The sequence below is a fragment of the Pelophylax lessonae genome, assembly GCF_965119305.1.
Source record: "Pelophylax lessonae genome assembly, chromosome: 5".
In the NCBI taxonomy this organism is placed as follows: Eukaryota; Metazoa; Chordata; class Amphibia; order Anura; family Ranidae; genus Pelophylax; species Pelophylax lessonae.
The window spans coordinates 30,371,553-30,381,388 of NC_138772.1; the positions used below are offsets into that span (position 1 = coordinate 30,371,553).

At 50.3% G+C, this 9,836-nt stretch overlaps 1 protein-coding gene across 2 annotated transcripts in view; it reads right to left on the reverse strand.

The window, feature by feature from the left end:
* VIPR1 (vasoactive intestinal peptide receptor 1) overlaps positions 1 to 4,616 on the reverse strand; it is a 498,950-nt gene extending 494,334 nt beyond the window's left edge. For both annotated transcript variants that reach the window (XM_082258025.1, XM_082258024.1), the window contains exon 1: positions 4,527 to 4,616. In XM_082258025.1, the coding sequence (XP_082114151.1) occupies positions 4,527 to 4,574 (48 nt within the window). In that variant the 5' untranslated portion in view covers positions 4,575 to 4,616. The remainder of the gene's footprint in view (positions 1 to 4,526) is intronic.
* Positions 4,617 to 9,836: the final 5,220 nt, after the last annotated feature.

Sequence of the window (9,836 nt, forward strand, 5' to 3'; positions counted from 1 at the left end):
TAATTTTTAATACTTAAAAATATATTTTAATACTGAATTTAAATTTGATTTTGAATTGTATTTATATTAAATTGTAAAAATATTTTTACTTTTATATCTTTATAAATTCATAAAAAATATAAATAAAATGATCAAATTACATTAAATTTGATTTTGTTATTTTGGTGCTCTACAACACTGCGATCTGATGTCATATGACAGGTAGGCTTACCTTATGTTTTTTTTTTATATTTTTATTATTAATAAAAATTATAAATAAAATTAAACATCAAATTAAAATTAAATTAAAAATATATTTTTTTTCATTTTATTATTAATAAAAATATAAATAAAAATCACATGCTATCAAATTAAATAGTAAAAATAAAAAATCATAAATATTTTTACAGTTTTAAAAAAAAAAATGTTATACTGGCACTCCACAACACTGTGATCTTAAGGCACAGGACAGGTAGATTTACAACGATGACCTCAAGCCTCAAGACTGCTTATGGAAGGTGAGAAACTGGAGCAGCAACATTGACTGAGTGCTATACCTGGAGGGATGGCTAGCCTCTTGTGTGGTGTGACCAGTATACCAGGAGGGATGGCTAGCCTCTTGTATGGTGTGACCGGTATACCAAGAGGGATGGCTAGCCTCTTGTATGGTGTGACCAGTATACCAGGAGGGATGGCTAGCCTCTTGTGTGGTGTGACCAGTATACCAGGAGGGATAGCTAGCCTCTTGTGTGGTGTGACCGGTATACCAGGAGGGATGACTAGCCTCTTGTGTGGTCTGACCGGTATACCAGGAGGGATGACTAGCCTCTTGTGTGGTCTGACCGGTATACCAGGAGGGATGGCTAGCCTCTTGTGTGGTCTGCCCGGTATACCAGGAGGGATGGCTAGCCTCTTGTGTGGTCTGACCAGTATACCAGGAGGGATGACTAGCCTCTTGCATGGTCTGACCAGTATACCAGGAGGGATGACTAGCCTCTTGTATGGTGTGACCGGTATACCAGGAGGGATGACTAGCCTCTTGCATGGTCTGACCAGTATACCAGGAGGGATGGCTAGCCTCTTGTGTGGTGTGACCAGTATACCAGGAGGGATGGCTAGCCTCTTGTATGGGGTGACCGGTATACCAGGAGGGATGGCTAGCCTCTTGTATGGGGTGACCGGTATACCAGGAGGGATGGCTAGCCTCTTGTGTGGTGTGACCAGTATACCAGGAGGGATGGCTAGCCTCTTGTATGGGGTGACCGGTATACCAGGAGGGATGGCTAGCCTCTTGTGTGGTGTGACCAGTAAACCAGGAGGGATGACTAGCCTCTTGCATGGTCTGACCAGTATACCAGGAGGGATGGCTAGCCTCTTGTGTGGTGTGACCAGTATACCAGGAGGGATGGCTAGCCTCTTGTATGGGGTGACCGGTATACCAGGAGGGATGGCTAGCCTCTTGTATGGGGTGACCGGTATACCAGGAGGGATGGCTAGCCTCTTGTGTGGTGTGACCAGTATACCAGGAGGGATGGCTAGCCTCTTGTATGGGGTGACCGGTATACCAGGAGGGATGGCTAGCCTCTTGTGTGGTGTGACCAGTAAACCAGGAGGGATGGCTAGCCTCTTGTGTGGTCTGACCGGTACCATCTGGAGGGATAGCTAACCTCTTGTAGAACTACAAGTCTCAGCATAGCAAGCATGATAGAAGCAATGTGACAGCTGTACTCTGCAACAGCTGGAGAGCCGACCAGTATCTCCTCTGTGTGTCACACACCAAGTCATTCCCGGCTATAATCGGTGAGTCAGAATATTTGTCCAGGCTGTTAGATTTGGCACAGAACCGGCTGCCATTCTACAAGCAGGAAAAAAATACGACAAGTTCACGCATGGCAGGTTTAGTGCAAATGCAGACTACTGTGCAAGGAGCGATCGCTGGCATTCCCACACACGCACTGCCAGACGCCAGCAGAGCCCTCCCTGGAACCCACTAAGCTGACAATCCGTCCAGCACTTGGCATGCATGCTGTTATCAGGAGCGCAGTGAACAGGCGCTTGCTTTGCGTCATTAAACTTTGAAAAGCCAGCGTTCGTCATACGCAGGGCACACGCTGAATCCACACTGCGTTCGCTCGCTTTGCGTTGTATTGATTTTGCCTGCAACATTGGGCAGGTATTGATAATTTGCAAAGCTGGTCATATGCCTCAATTCAAGCCAATGACAACGCGTCCCAAACGTGCGTCCCAAACGTGTCCGCTTTCATTCCAAACGGTTACAAGTACAGAAAGCTGCAGACAACGTTCCTTAACGAGTCAAAACCGCGCAGACAACGTTCCTTAAACGAGTCAAAACCGCGCAGACAACGTTCCTTAAACGAGTCAAAACCGCGCAGACAACGTTCCTTAACGAGTCAAAACCGTGCAGACAACGTTCCTTAACGAGTCAAAACCGCGCAGACAACGTTCCTTAACGAGTCAAAACCGTGCAGACAACGTTCCTTAACGAGTCAAAACCGTGCAGACAACGTTCCTTAACGAGTCAAAACCGCGCAGACAACGTTCCTTAACGAGTCAAAACCGTGCAGACAACGTTCCTTAACGAGTCAAAACTGCATAGACAACGTTCCTTAACGAGTCAAAACCGTGCAAAAAATGCATTCTTACGCAATTTGTTTTTAATGCCCATGTGTTCTCTGAAACATTGGAGGAGTGGGGGGCTCCCTTATGTGATACATTGATGTTCCCTCATCTTATTCATTGGGGACCCTTCATAGATAAATTGGGGTTTCTCTCATCTGATACATTGGGGGGGGGGGGTCCCTCATCTAATAGATTGGGGTTCCATAATATCATACATTTGGAGACTCTTATTTAATATATTAGGGGTCCATCATCTAATACATAGGGGTTTCCGCTATCGAATACATCAGGGGTCCCTCATCTCATATATTGTGGTTCTCTCATCTGATACATTGGGGTTCTTCATCTGACCCATTGGGGTTGCTCATCTGATACATCAGGAGTCCCTCATCGCATACATTGGGGGCCTCTCATCTGATACATTGGGGTTGCTCATTTAATTTGTTTGGGTCTCTCACCTGATTCTTCAGGGGTCCCTTATCTATTATGTTGAGGGTCCCTTGTCTGATACACTGGAGATCCCACATTTGATATATTGGGGGGGGGGGGGTAACTCATCTGATTCATCAGAGGTACTTTATCTGACACAGTGGGGGTCTCTAATTTGACACATCAGAGTTCCCGCATTACATCGGGGGTCCCCCCCATCTGATACATTTGGTGTGGGTACCTCATCTAATACATTGGGGTTTTCCCATCCTATGCAAAAGTTTATACTCATCTGACACATTTGGAAACCTCTTCTCATATACATTGGGACTCCTCATCTCATACCTTGGGGGGGTCCTCATTATATACATTTGAGTTCCTCATCTCATATATTGGGGATCCTCAATCATACATTTAGAGTTCCTCATCATATGCATTTGGGTTCTTCATCCCAAATATTGGGGGGTTTTATCTCAAACATTAGGGGTTTTTCATTGTATACATTGGGTTCCTCAACCTATACATTGGGACTCCTCATCTCATACATTTGGGGTTTCTCATCTCATACATTTGGGGTTTCTCATCCGATATATTAAGGTTCCTCATCATATACATTGGGGGGGTTCCTCATCTCAAACATTTGGGGTTTCTCACCCCATATATTGGGGTTCCTCATCTCATACATTGGAGGTTCCTCATTTTAAACATTTGGGGTTCCTCATCTCATACATTGGAGGTTCCTCATGTCATACATTGGGGATCCTCATCTCATACATTGGGGGGATCCTCATCTCCTACATTGGGGGGATCCTCATCTCCTACATTGGGGGGATCCTCATCTCCTACATTGGGGGGATCCTCATCTCCTACATTGGGGGGATCCTCATCTCATACATTGGGGGGATCCTCATCTCATACATTGGGGGGATCCTCATCTCATACATTGGGGGGATCCTCATCTCATACATTGGGGGGATCCTCATCTCATACATTAGGGGATCCTCATCTCATACATTGGGGGATCCTCATCCCATACATTGGGGGATCCTCATCTCATACATTGGGGGATCCTCATCTCATACATTGGGGGATCCTCATCCCATACATTGGGGGATCCTCATCTCATACATTGGGGGATCCTCATCTCATACATTGGGGGATCCTCATCCCATACATTGGGGGATCCTCATCTCATACATTGGGGGATCCTCATCTCATACATTGGGGGATCCTCATCCCATACATTGGGGGATCCTCATCTCATACATTGGGGGATCCTCATCCCATACATTGGGGGATCCTCATCCCATACATTGGGGGATCCTCATCCCATACATCGGAGATCCTGGTCACATACATGGGGAGGTTCCTCATTCTACACATCGGTGGTTCCTTCCTGTGATACATTGTATCATTATTATTATTGAAGTGTGAAGAAGGTGACACCGGACAGAACACACAGACCGGTCATTACTCACCGGGGAGAAGAGTCCGGTCAGGCACAGCAGCAGAGGTAAGAACTCCATCCCGGTAGATCCCGGCACTCCGGTCACTTTGTAATCACTTTGTAGAGAGATCTCCAGAGGTGAGATCCTCACTGAGCCCTGCGGTGTCTTCCCCAGCGATCCCTCTGATCCCACCGATCCCTATCCCTCTGATCCCTATGAGTCCGGACACAGAGCCGTCCGCAGCGCCCGCCGCTCTCTCCGCTCTCCGCTCTCATCTACACTTTCCATTAACAAAGTCAGACACAAGCTACGGGAGCCAATCTCCGCCCGGGGAGCAGCGGCCAATGGGAGCGCGGTAGGGGAGGGGCTTGCTGCCTGTCGGTGTATGGGAGGTTGGTGCTGGCAGTGCGGGGCTGGCAGTGCAGGTGAGAGAAACTCATCCCTGATGTGCGGGAAGAGAGAGATCAGAAGAGAGTGCAGGAACAGAGAGATGCAGAGAGTGTGGGAAGAGAGAGATGAGGAGAAGAGAGTGCAGGAAGCAGTGGCGGCTGGTGCTCAAAATTTTTGGGGGGGGCGCAAAAATAAAAATGTAATAGGTATTGCTTCGCGTCAAAAAACGCTTTAAAAAATTGCATGACTTTGAGGTGATGGTACAGGAGATGGTATAGGCATGGCACAGATATGGTATAGGCATGGCACAGGTCATGGTAAGGGCATGGCACGGGTGATGGCACGGGTGATGGTATAGCCATGGCACAGATATGGTATAGGCATGGCACAGGTCATGGTAAGGGCATGGCACGGGTGATGGTATAGGCATGGCACAGATATGGTATAGGCATGTCACAGGTCATGGCACAGGTGAAGGTACAGGCATGTCACAGGTCATGGTACAGGAGATGGTATATGCCCCCTTTCAATGCAGAGACCAGCGTACATGCCCCCTTCAATGCAATGAACACTGTGCTGTGCCCCCTTCAATGCAGAGTTCAGCATGCGTGCCCCTTCTGGTCTCTGGCTGTGTATGGCTCCTGCAAGGGCTGTAGTCAGTGGCGGCCGGCCGATAGGGGGCGCAGGGGCGCCGCCCCCCAGAAAAAAAAATTAATAAAAAAGATTTAAAAAAAAAAATTTAAATTTTTAGCCCACTAGGGGCACCGGACTCATTGGTGGCTATGGGGCTGTGGGGTTTTCCACCCGGCGGAGGCGCCGATTGGCGGCCTTCTGGGGGGACACCTGGGCGCAGAGCACTGCGCTCCGACACTCCCCCTTTTGTGATGTCCTGGATCATGATTGGTCCAGACTCCAGCCTGGACCAATCATGATTCAGGACATCCCTGCTGACCTCTTTGGGGGCGGTGCCGGTGCGTGCATCAGTCACCCACCGCCACCGCCCGGTCACCTTCCCGCCGCCGCAGAAGAGGACGGAGTCTCGAGGAGAGGAGAAGCTGCCCCCGGGACTAAAGAGAAGCCGCCGCCAGGTAAGTGCATTGGTCTCAGGGGGAAGCCCACACTGCAGTGAAGGTAGCACGCACGCTGGTCTCTGCATTGATTGGGGGGCATGGTGTGGCGCTCTGCATTGATTGGGGGCATGCTGTGGCGCTCTGCATTGATTGGGGGGCACGCTGTGGAGCTCTGCATTGATTGGGGGCATGCTGTTGCACTCTGCATTGATTGGGGGCATTCTGTGGCACTCTGCATTGATTGGGGGCATGCTGTGGCGCTCTGCATTGATTGGGGCATGCTGTGGCACTCTGCATTGATTGGGGGCATGCTGTGGCACTCTGCATTGATTGGGGGGCACGCTGTGGCACTCTGCATTGATGGGGGCATGCTGTGGCACTCTGCATTGATGGGGGCATGCTGTGGCACTCTGCATTGATAGGGGGCACGCTGTGGCATTCTGCATTGATTGGGGGGCACGCTGTTGCACTCTGCATTGATAGGGGGCACGCTGTGGCATTCTGCATTGATTGGGGGGGGCATGCTGTGGCGCTCTGCATTGATTGGGGGCACGCTGTGACGCTCTGCATTTATTGGGGGCACGCTGTGGCACTCTGCATTGATTGGGGGCACGCTGGTCACTTGTTTTTCTGTTTGCGCCCCCCCCCCCCCCCAAAAAATTTTGAGCACCAGCCGCCACTGGCTGTAGCGGTGTACAAAGGCAGGCAGCATAGGGATGGAGGGATGATGGTGGGTTGCTGGGCTCTGGCTGTGTATGGCTGCAGCGGTGTACAGAGGCAGGCAGTATATAGATGGAAATGCAATGTGCCACCCCCCGAGACCAGTGCACTTACCTGGAACAGTTCCCGGACTCCCGGCGACGGCTTCGGTGGGCGGCTTCTTCTCACTCTGGCGACGGCTTCGGCGGGCGGCTTCTTCTCGCTCCGGCGACGGCTTCCGCGGGCGGCTTCTTCTCACTTCGGCCACGGCTTCGGCGGGCGGCTTATCCTCACTCCGGCGGCGCGTCTTCTCTGGTCCTCCCGCTCCCGCCTCCTCCTCGGCCAATGGCATGGGGTTTGCCATGCGGCCAATCAGGAAGCCAGTCTCCTCCAGGAGGAGGATCGGTGTGACAATAGCGAATTTGCTATTGTCACACAATGGGTGGGCTCGGGGCGCACTGCTCTGCGCCCCGGGACCACCTTTTGCATCGCCCTATTGGAGCCTCTGGCTCTAATCAGGTGATTGAAAAAAAAAAAAACATTGCACTCCATGCGTCCGGCGCCCTGCATGCAGATTGGGGGGCCGGACGCATGGATGGGGGGGCAGCGCCCCTGCGCCCTCAACACACCAGCCGCCACTGGCGGGAAGAGAGACGAGGAGAAGAGAGTGCGGGAAGAGAGATCAGGAGAAGAGAGTGCTGGAGAAGAGAGATCAAGAGAAGAGAGTGCGGGAAAAGAAATCAGGAGAAGAGAGCGCGGGAGGAGAGAGATCAGGGGGATAGAGTGCGGGAAGAGAGAGATCAGGGGGATAGAGTGCGGGAAGAGAGAGAAAAGGATAGAGTGTGGGAAGTGAGAGAACAGGAGGATAGAGATCTGAAGAAGAGAGTGCAGGAAGAGATAAATGGGGGGAGAGTGCGGGAGGATAGAAATCAGAAGAAGAGAGTGCGGGGGGAGAAATTGGGAAAAGAGAGTGCAGGAAGAGAGAGATCCAGAGAAGAGAGCGATTAGCAGAAGACAGTGCAGAAGGAGAGAGTGCTGGAGGAGAGAGATCAGGAGGAGAGTGTGCGGGAGGAGAGAGATCAGGAGGAGAGAGTGCGGGAGTAGAGAGATCAGGAGGAGAGAGTGCGGGAGTAGAGAGATCAGGAGGAGAGAGTGCGGGAGTAGAGAGATCAGGAGGAGAGAGTGCGGGAGTAGAGAGATCAGGAGGAGAGAGTGCGGGAATAGAGAGATCAGGAGGAGAGAGTGCGGGAGTAGAGAGATCAGGAGGAGAGAGTGCGGGAGTAGAGAGATCAGGAGGAGAGAGTGTGGGAGTAGAGAGATCAGGAGGAGAGAGTGCGGGAGTAGAGAGATCAGGAGAAGAGAATGCTGGAGTAGAGAGATCAGGAGGAGAGAGTGCGGGAGTAGAGAGATCAGGAGGAGAGAGTGCGGGAGTAGAGAGATCAGGAGGAGAGAGTGCGGGAGTAGAGAGATCAGGAGGAGAGAGTGCGGGAGTAGAGAGATCAGGAGGAGAGAGTGCGGGAGTAGAGAGATCAGGAGGAGAGAGTGCGGGAGTAGAGCGATCAGGAGGAGAGAGTGCGGGAGTAGAGAGATCAGGAGGAGAGAGTGCGGGAGTAGAGAGATCAGGAGGAGAGAGTGCGGGAGTAGAGCGATCAGGAGTAGAGAGATCAGGAGGAGAGAGTGCGGGAGTAGAGAGATCAGGAGGAGAGAGTGCGGGAGTAGAGAGATCAGGAGGAGAGAGTGCGGGAGTAGAGCGATCAGGAGTAGAGAGATCAGGAGGAGAGAGTGCGGGAGTAGAGAGATCAGGAGGAGAGAGTGCGGGAGTAGAGAGATCAGGAGGAGAGAGATCAGGAAGATAGAGATTGGGGTAGAGTGTGGGAGGAGAAAAATAAGGAGAAGAGAGTGCGGGAGGAGAGAAATCAGGAGGATAGAGTGTGGGAAGAGAGAGATCAGGAAAAGGGAGTGCGGGAGGAGAGAAATTAGGAGAAGAGAGTGCGGGAAGAGAGGGATCAAGAGAAGGGAGTGCGAGAGGAGATCTGTCTGTCTGTAGTGCGGTTGATCTCTCTCATACTTCCTCCTATCCTCATACATGTTGGACTCCTCATATCAGCTCACATTCTATTGAATCTTTTTCTCTTTCTTTCTGCCTCCTCTCTAATAAGTTTATTTTCTCTCTTTCTTTCTTTCTTCATTCCTCATCTCTAAGGTTTATTTTCTCTATTTCTGCCTCTATTTATCATTTTCCATCTACTGATCAAATCTTTTCTTTTCCTTCTCCTGACAACAAAGAAAACATCAGCAGATTATTACATTTTTTTGTAAATTCGGTTCTAAACAAAATCTAATAAAAGACAAATAATTGCAGAATCCATTTACAGCCCAACATTGTAATGGGAAAAAAATACCCGCAGATCATCTTCCAGGAACTGCAAGGATTAAATGTCAGGTGTGAAGGAGGGGCCCCGATCTCTCAGTACGGGGCCACATCGTGTCTTTCACAAATGTTTTTTAGATGGAAAAAAAAATGTTTGTAAAACATCCATCAGACTCTCCTCTTACATCCAAGAGTGCCCCCCAGAGTCCCCCCTTACATCCAGAAGTGCCCAGCAGAGTCCCCCCTTATATCCAGAAGTGCCCAGCAGAGTCCCCCCTTATATCCAGAAGTGCCTAGCAGAGTCTCCCCTTACATCAAAAAGTGCCCAGCAGAGTCTCCCCTTACATCCAGAAATGCCCAGCAGAGTCTCCCCTTTCATCCAGAAGTGCCCAGCAGAGCCCCCCCTTACATCCAGAAGTGCCCAGCAGAATCCCCCCTTAGATCCAGAAGTGCCTAGCAGAGTCCCCCCTTACATCCAGAAGTGCCTAGCAGAGTCCCCCCTTACATCCAGAAGTGCCTAGCAGAGTCCCCCCTTACATCCAGAAGTGCCCAGCAGAGTCTCCCCTTACATCGAGAAGTGCCCAGCAGAGTCCCCCCTTACATCCAGAAGTGCCCAGCAGAGTCCCCCCTTACATCCAGAAGTGCCCAGCAGAGTCCCCCCTTACATCCATGAGCGTTCCACACCATCAGAATACAATGATCAGTGCCGCTTTCGAATTGATCAGACGATAATCTGATCGTTAGTACACAGCTTTCGACAGCCAATCGCAACTGTTCGTCCAACAAAATCTGAAGGGACAAACAGGAAAA